Source organism: Hemitrygon akajei, chromosome 18, assembly GCF_048418815.1.
Source record: "Hemitrygon akajei chromosome 18, sHemAka1.3, whole genome shotgun sequence".
Classification (NCBI taxonomy): Eukaryota; Metazoa; Chordata; class Chondrichthyes; order Myliobatiformes; family Dasyatidae; genus Hemitrygon; species Hemitrygon akajei.
This window is the reverse complement of record NC_133141.1, coordinates 66,467,307-66,476,019: the sequence shown is the minus strand read 5'-3', so window position 1 is coordinate 66,476,019 and position 8,713 is coordinate 66,467,307. Positions and strand designations below refer to the sequence as shown.

At 43.0% G+C, this 8,713-nt stretch overlaps 1 protein-coding gene across 2 annotated transcripts; it reads left to right on the top strand.

Annotated features, from left to right (window-relative positions):
• Window positions 1-686: 686 nt before the first annotated feature.
• On the top strand, window positions 687-4,481 carry LOC140741501 (SKI/DACH domain-containing protein 1-like). 2 transcript variants are annotated; one of them, XM_073071777.1, is made up of 2 exons: window positions 687-2,808; window positions 4,282-4,481. In XM_073071777.1, the coding sequence occupies exons 1-2, from the start codon at window positions 933-935 to the stop codon at window positions 4,344-4,346; spliced, it is 1,941 nt and encodes a 646-aa protein (XP_072927878.1). In that variant the 5' UTR covers window positions 687-932; the 3' UTR covers window positions 4,347-4,481. The 2 variants fall into 2 exon arrangements, with proteins under 2 accessions (XP_072927878.1, XP_072927877.1); XM_073071776.1 differs by having other exon boundaries at window positions 687-4,481.
• Window positions 4,482-8,713: the final 4,232 nt, after the last annotated feature.

Below are 8,713 nucleotides of genomic sequence, written 5' to 3'. Positions count from 1 at the left end.
GAGTTTATTTTGGGGGTAAAATTAAATAGTTCACGATAATACAAGGAAGTTTAATTTTAAAGAACATTCAACATATAATCCACTTTAACAGTAAAGAAAATGCCTTCCATGTTTCGGGTCAGTGTTGAGTTGTAAAATTTCCGAAAATTATTCTGTAGTCGTCTTAAATCCTTAGGCCTTTTGTAACTGTTCAGTTAAAGTTTTTTTTTAAAGAACGCTCCAAACTAAAATGAAAGGTGACATTTATGTTTAGAATTGGCCCAAAATGCTTAGATTCGGAAATCGCTTAATTTTGTGATTTAGAAACTATAACTCGGGGCGATTTATAAATATACGCATTGTGTGATGAAGAGATGTTCAAATTTATTAGCATACGGTTTGATTTACGGTTGTGGAAGAATATATGAGGTTCAGACGTCATTGAACATGCATGTTGCGATGGTCGTTTAAAGAATCCTGGTACTCCAGATAATAAAGAAAACTCGCTTTAACAGCGGAAATGTACGCAGGATATATTTAATGTGATGTCTACTTGCTGTTCGGGTGGTTATGAGTGTTTGGGGTGGTGGGGGGGGGAGTGGAGGTGGAGTTGGAGATGGGGGGGTTAAATATCGGCTTTTATTGCATCACATGTACAAAGTGTCCAATCAGCTTTGAGTTGAAGGAAATTATTTGGTGGAGTGTCTCTGGACAAGTGTGGCTTTTATTGAGAACTTTACTCTTGGAACGAAGCGGGTTGGAGTTGGACCCCCCCCCCCCATCTTAAATATCTCGTCTAATCGGGGTTTAGTTACACCTTAAAATAAGCGGGCGCCTAAATGCTTCGATTAAATGCATAATTGTTTATTCCAACCTTAGTGTCGCTCTCTATGCGAATTATTTAATATTAACAAAATTTAATTAATGGCAGAGCCGGCCTCACTCTTTTTCGTATGGCAAGTACAATGGTTGGGATTATTCCAAGGTGCGTGGATTATATCTCAAGTGTTACACTGGATGGATTTCAGTTTGGGCATTTGGAGATGTTCGGCGTTAGACTGGGTTACCTGCGTATTAACGGCAAGCAAATGTTCGCCCTGTCTCAAGTGCTAGCTGATCTCTTCAAGCATGTCCCCAGGACCACGATCCGAAAAAGAATGGAGTACCTGAAAATCAAAAGGCGTCGCTGCGATTTGCAGGAACTACGGACGCTCAAAGCCATGAAATCTGTGCCAACACGGGCAGTCAAATGTACGCTCATTTCTAAAGAGGACCTGGAGGCTCTGTACACGGTTTACAAAGACCCCGAATGCACCAGGAAGAAACTCAAGGTAAAAGTAAGGGAGAAGGGACATTTTCCCAGCCGCCAAGACCCCAGTTACTTCTCCGATTTCTGTAGAGAGAGGACGGTGTTGTTGCGGACTCGGAACTCCGCCGTGCCGTGCGAGGAGGAATCCAACCGAGTTGTCGAATCAACTGAAAACAGCGGCCTATTCGAGCGACCCGGCTGCCGATCCATCACCGATCCAGCCGAACAAGGCTTCACAAACTATGAAAATGACGGAAAATCCAGTTTCTGCCCGCTGTATCGAGAACGGGACGGGTTTCATCAGGACGAGGGCAGGTGTTACCCCAGAACAGTTCAACCCGCCATAGCAGTTCGACTCAATAGAGCGGGCAGTCCCGTTCACTTCAGGGCGAAATATTCTTGTTGCAATCAGAGCAAAAATGCGGAGAGTGGATTTATCGGAAACTATAATTCATCCTTACCGCCACCAGTTTTGAAGTCTGTAAAAAGGATGGTTCTTTGCGGGGATATAAAGGCTTTGAGTGGAACTCCCTGCGCGCAGATGACTCAGGGCGCCTCTCTGGGATGCTCCAGCGACTCAGACTGCAGCCTAGATCCCGAAAACGACTCGGATTTCGGATCGACGGACGAAGACGAAGAGGGAGAGTCGCTACTGTCCGGCTGCAGTAGTGACGACGAAAGCTCTTCGGCCTCCGATTCCAGTTCGGCTTTCAGCGGTGCCTCCTTGCACAGCATCCGCTTCAGGCGGGCCACCTTACCCAGTCTCTGTCACAAGACCCCTGCTGTCCCGGGGCAACCCGGACTGGAGGAGAAGCCGGAGCTCGCGACAGGGGAATGTCAATCACTTTACGCCGGAGGTGCAGCCCTGTCGCGCCCGTTCAGCCGCCAACCGAGTTACGGGCCCTCGGGCAACGCGACTGGCCGCCAGAACGCTCTTAAAACTGAGGCCGAAGAGGTCGACGCGTCACAGCCGCAGACGGCTAGAAATCCCACTCTGACCCCAAGCTACTTAGCAAAGCGTGGGGCCTCTCAACCCAGCCACCAAGAGAGCTCGCAGCCTTCACAACAAAGGGATTTGCTGCATTCAGATGCACGTTCCGGTGCATCCACTGCACTCTGCCTCGGCAATAACTATTTGAAAACCTCCGGGAGGGACGAGGGAACTTCACCAGCTCCCAACACCCAGGCTGAAGGGAGGATTAAACAAACTTTCAAGAGTTCTGATTTAAACCAGAATTCTACAGTCACCAGCGCTGCCCCGGCCCAACAGAATACCCAGAGAGTCTTCGATCCCATCCACAAATCGGGCTTTTGGAAGTTGGGAGAGCGCGAGGGTCCGGGGAACTATGGCCTCAAGAGGAAACGGCGGAAAGCGAAACTCGTCCAGGGAATCCACCGAAATGAAAATGGCGGAGTGCAGTCTGCGAGGGGCAACGGTGCCTCCGTCCATCGCCCCAAACACTCTACCTCAAAAGGAGAACAAAACCGCAGCACTTTACACAGCAAAGCTTCGGCCATTGGTAGGTGGGACAATGGTACAAAAAAGAAACAGGTTTCTTCCAGGCGTGACAAACAGCTTAACTCCAAGGGATACTCCGCGAAGACACCTGATAGGATTCAACCTTGGGTGACCGCGGCGGGAAAGAGGGAGAATTTGCTGAAAGACACGTCGAAGTGCAAACGGGTCACTTGCGGATTAGCAACGCCAGTAAAGACAGCTTTTAGCCTCATGGGCAATTTCCCCTCGCCACCCTCACTGGTTGTGGGGGATGATGGTGATTTGTGCCCAGCCTATTCGTTTTGCTCTGATCATTCCTGTTCGATGCAGAAAGCTCACCCGGTGTGGAGATGGCAAATCGGGGGCACCGCCATCCCTCTTCCGCCAAGCCATAAATTCAGGGGTTTCAGCATTTAACTCCTTAACCTGCTTGGGTTTGAACATGAATTGGCTGCGAATGAGATCTGCAGAGTTGGTGCTAATGGGAATGACCCTGAAAGTTATTCTATTTATGACATATACAAACAATTTGGGGAAAAAACTATCAAATCGGGAAGTATGGTTTACAATGTTGTATGAATGAGAGTATTTCTATCACGTCACCTCAAATGAAACTCAGTCATAATCCTTAAAAAAAATCTGTCACATTTTAGCAAATTAAATATGGCACGTGCCATTGTTTTTTTTCGAGACTGAAGTGTATGGGAAAAAGGAATTTAGTCCAAGGATTGTACAAGCGTGTCTGTACCTTTGCACTATTGATCGTCCCTGTACAATCGACTTATATACATGGGAGCCTCGCTGGGTGAATTCTTCAGTTTATCCAGCGAACACAATCTCAAACAATGCGTTAACACAACAAAATAATAACAAATTTCAAATCTACATTCAAAGTAATCAGAATGCATTGTGGAAAGTGAAAGGGTGTTGGAGTTTTGTGATTGTTTTGTTTTCCTCTGGATAGTTTTGTTTTTAATATTAGGTAATCCCAAAATGCAACAATCTTTTATTTTTGCTTATCTCTGTTCCCTCGTTGTGTTCAATAAGCCTTAATTAAAAATAGGCGGAAAACAGTAGTAACAAAGCAAGAGGAGGGGCCATCTGTCATTTTTATAATGGATGGAATGTTCTCATAAAAATTTTACTCTATTTCTTAAATTTTTAAAATGTTTATTTTCTCTTAAAGTCGTTACGTAAGGACGAACTATTCTGAGATTTAATTTAAATTCTGAGATTTAATTTAAAACATGGTTTAGTTGAGATTACACTGAAGAGGGAAGAAAAACGTGTGTGTGTGTGTGTGTGTGTGTGTGTGTGTGTGTGTGTGTGTGTGTGTGTGTGTGTGTGTGTGTGTGTGTGTGTGTGTGTGTGTGTGTGTGTGTGTGTGTGTGTGTTGGGGGTCCCTTTCCCTTTGACCGTCGTTCGGCCAGAACGATTAAACTTCTATGCTCTCTTTTACTTGTATCTCTTTAATAATCGGATGTATGACTTGCAGGGAAACACGGTAACCTCCTTCCGTTTAGATGCAAATCAGTTGTACTCCGGAGGAAGAGAGGTTAATGCACCAGGGCACCAGGACATGCATTAGTGATCAAACCCCCACGCAATCCTCCAATCAATAGTTCCTTTCAGAATGACTCAAGACGAAATGCCATTGTAATACCTTTTGGAAATTAAAAAAAACAATAATAGTCAGTTGTTATAAGCGTCATTTGTTTAGTGATCCTCATGGGGCCGGAAAAATGTTGAAAAGTTTTGCATCTAAGTTTCTTTCTGTCCTTTGTGGTAACTAGAGTCTTTCGGCGGCAGGATGCTTCTTTTTCACGTGAGAGTTAAGGAAAAATATGGCGATGGTCTTGCGTGTTATTTATACAGTTTCTATGACGGTGCTAGGTAGATCCGCTCAAAGATCGGTTTTGAATTAGCGTGATGCAAAACACATTGAACGCAAGTTGTTGTGAGGGGGCCCCAAGCTTTTCTGAAAAGATTTTTAAATCTATTTCTACCGCTCACTCCCGGCGCACATACTAAAATTTGCATTTCTTCCAAGATGGTGGTCGTTTATTTACATAAAGTAGAGTCCAGAGTGAAGGTATCGGCTCAAATTACTCTCATCCTTTGGGTCAGAGGAACTGCCAAATGTCACGGATGTTGGCTGTGGACAAAAACAAGAGGTCGAAATGTTGCACACATTCGCTTCTCGTGTCACAGAAGGTAGATGAAAAATTAGGCTTAACTGGCGAAGTTGTTTTAAAGCAGCCCCTGATACGGGAGGGAGAGAGAGAGAGAGAGAGAGAGAGAGAGAGAGACTGCTGTTCTTTGTCGGCGAGGGAGATTGGGGTGGCTGCACTCAATGTAGCAGAGCCTTTAAAGGTTATAAGGAAAACAATCTCTGGGGGAAAGAACGAAATGATCCCGTGAATTTTAAACCCAAGTCTCGCGGTGATATATAAAAAAACAAATTTCACGAGTCTGAACAATTTACGAAATCTAAGGAATGGGTGAAATGAGTCCTTTACAGTGGAAAGTTGTAACCCGAATTCGAGAAGCCGACACGGTTTCCAAGTCTTGTTTGACGCAACTGCCATTTTCCCACAAGGAACATGTTCTAATCAGTAGCGTTTTCTACAAGGTTCTCATTTTCACTCAGAAGAAAATATCTTAGTTTTGAAAGTGGTGGGGTTAGTGGGCAGGAGTTTCAAATGCATGAAGAAAATAAAGTTGATGCTGAAGAGGCAATTGCCATATCAGTTGTCGAGCCCTACGCTTAAATCGCAGGAAATAGCGTTATAAACCCTGCCTGTAAAGATGAATGACAACCATAGCTTTGTCAGCGGCCGGTGAGTCGTGCTCATACAACAGAGTAAATTTAGATTTTAATTAGATTCCCATTCAACCAAATGCAATAACTTCAGGCGAGGCCATCACAACAAGATGATTCTGGCCGTGGTCTAATTGTTGGGGGGCACTGGGGGAGGGGAGGGGGGAACAAGATAAAGTTAAAGTATGAATTGATCAGGAAACACTCAATGTGCATACTGTCTATACATTTTGTCTGCAATTGTAAGACGGTTGTTTGTGTGGATGAATGCTTAAAACAAAGAAAGATAAATAGATACACACACACATATACACACACATACACACACACATATATACACATACACACACACATATATACACACACGTAGCATAATACAGGGTCTCGGCTCAAAACGTCGACTGTTTATTCTTTTCCATAGATGTTATCCGATCTGCTGATTTCCTCCAGGATTTTGGGTCTCCATTGCTCTAGATGACCTGTTCCTACTCTTATGTGTCTAAGTGGTAAATGCAAATAAAAAACTAATTTCTGAATAATCCAATTTAAATTCAACTTTCAGAAAATTGGACATATAGATAGATACATACATAGACATAGATAGATACGTAAATAGACAGATAGATAAGTACACAGATAAACAGATAGAGATAATGGTGTTAACTGAATGGGTTTCTCTATCTCTTTATACCAGTTTATCTTAAAGGGTTTAATGCCCAAGGAGTCTTCTTTGATGTCGATGTCGCTGCATGTTTGCCTTGCCATTTTCAAACGTGTTTGTACTATTTGTTCTTGTATGTGCCTGCCTGCCTTATTTTCAGACTGAAAATAGAATTGTATGTCCTAGTGGGCTGCTGGAGCGAAGGTAGCACAAAACATTTCATTAGACCGAAAAGCTATGCCAGGATGCAGATTACTCGAACCTATTAGTCCAACCATTCTCAAATAGGGAGCCGTACTTTTCAGGATATTACAGGGAGCCCGGGCTTACAGTCAGACTTTGATCAATAGTAACGCGATCTTGGGATCAGACTAGGCAATCGGTTTTTCTTACCAGGTTGAAATTGGAGCTGTGTTCTGGAGTCAGGTTACGACTTCGGCACTTATAGTATTATAATGCAAACGGATTAAAATTAATATTTAGGGTGAACACTCCGACCGATACTGGATATAACCTCAAAGACTGCACCGAAAACTCTTACATAGTTGATTTGTTGATTGTTAATCATTAGAAACGGGTCTTATTTGCGATTGAGGAAATGTGAACCATTCTGCACTTGGGTAATTCACAAATTGTATTTACGACCGACGGACTAACGTCTAAACCAGAGCAGCCCGTTGAAATGGAAATCCACCCTCCCCACTCACTAATCTCCTCTCCAAGTACAACGTCACTTTGAGCCTTGAGGCCGTGATTTCCAACGACATTCTGAGTTTCCGTTGCAATTGCTTTATGCCCACTTGCATGATCCAGGTTTTCTAGCTGATTAAGAGCTAAATTGGATATTGACAGCTTTTCAATAATGAAATACGTAGAACGATATTGTTGCCGCAAACCACATAGATTAGGGGGAGCTGGCGCATTAGATTCAAGATTCAAGATTCAAGATTCCGTATTGCCATTCTTTAGTGCACGAGTGTAAAGGAGAACGAAATGATTGTTGCTCGGGATCCGGGAATTAAGTACATCGAGTTTGGATTACAGAAAGAAGCAACATCCTAGCGGAGGGATTCGGGGAAATACAGACCACAATATTTATAAATAATCGATTTCAACGCTTCGTGGAAAAGGGGAAGGGTCAGCGGCGTTGGGGAGAGGGAGAGAGTGATTGGAGGAATATTCCAGACAAGACATTAAACTGGTGCCATGGAGGTGTCACCTTTGACTCAGGGGACGTCACCCCTAGTTCATGGAGTTTGTGCGTTCAAGTCACGCTGGGGGCATGATCAGAAAACTCTCGATTACATTCCAGTTCCACATTAAGTGAGTGCTACGCTGTTGGGAGTACTGCATTTCGGATACGCTTTAGCTGCTCTTTCTGATAGACGTAAATGACCCCACCGCAGTATTTCAAAGTAATTTAACATCGCGGAATTACAAAGGTCCTAATCACGTTCATGTGTGGGCGCTTGGTGTGCTCAATCTGGCTCTACCTCGTCACACTCCAAAAATATGTAATTGACTTGCACAGGATGGCTAGATAGATTAACTTTATTCACCATTACATTTACATGTATTAGGACTTTGCTGTGGTGTGTTGGCACAATATGCAACAAAAAACAACATTCAACAATTATACAGAATAAATAATCACATAAGATATAGTTAGAAGTATAGATATGGAATAAGATGTGCATGAGTAAATAAATACTGGCATGTATTTACAATGTAAATAGCATTATAAAAAGTGATTTAAAGTGTTTACAGTACAGTGCAGTGACAGGTCATAGATGGAGGGGGTGGGGTGCTAACAAGAATGCTTGATCAGATGAATTGCCTGGGAGAAGAAAAGTTTAAGATGGCATGAAGTTTTTGTTTTTATAGCTCTATTGCGCTTTCTGGAAGGGAGTTTTTGGAAAAAGTAGTTTGCTAGGTGGGTAATGACACCCTTTTAAGAATCCAATTAATTCAGGTTTTTTTAAAAAAAACTCTTGATAGTCCCAAACGCGTTTACGATCAGGTATCTGGTTTTGAAGTGATGAATTTTAAATGTAGACATTTGAGATATTTCGGTTATGTGGCTATCTTTGTTACATTCAGCAGAGAAACACACAAAATGATGGAGGGACACAACAGGTCAGAGCAGCATCTGATGGAGGATTTTGGCATGAAACTATTTATTCCGCTCCAAGATGTTGCCTGACCTGCTGAGTTCCTCCAGCATTTTGTATATGTTACTCTGGCATCCATCTATTTGTCAGTCTGTCTATCTACAAATCAACTATTGTAGCTCACCAATTGGGGTTGTAATCCAAGAGAGGTAAATTTAAACTCTGAGACGGCATGTACCAGAAAGTCTCACCGGTTCTTGGTCGTGATCTCATCTTGCATAATATAAAGTTACTTCCCATTTTCTCCTGCTACAGTTGACCTCTTTTAATTATA

Coding starts and splice junctions, on each gene's coding strand:
- LOC140741501 (XM_073071776.1), top strand. CDS start 933: ATGGCAAGTACAATGGTTGGGATTATTCCAAGGTGCGTGGATTATATC.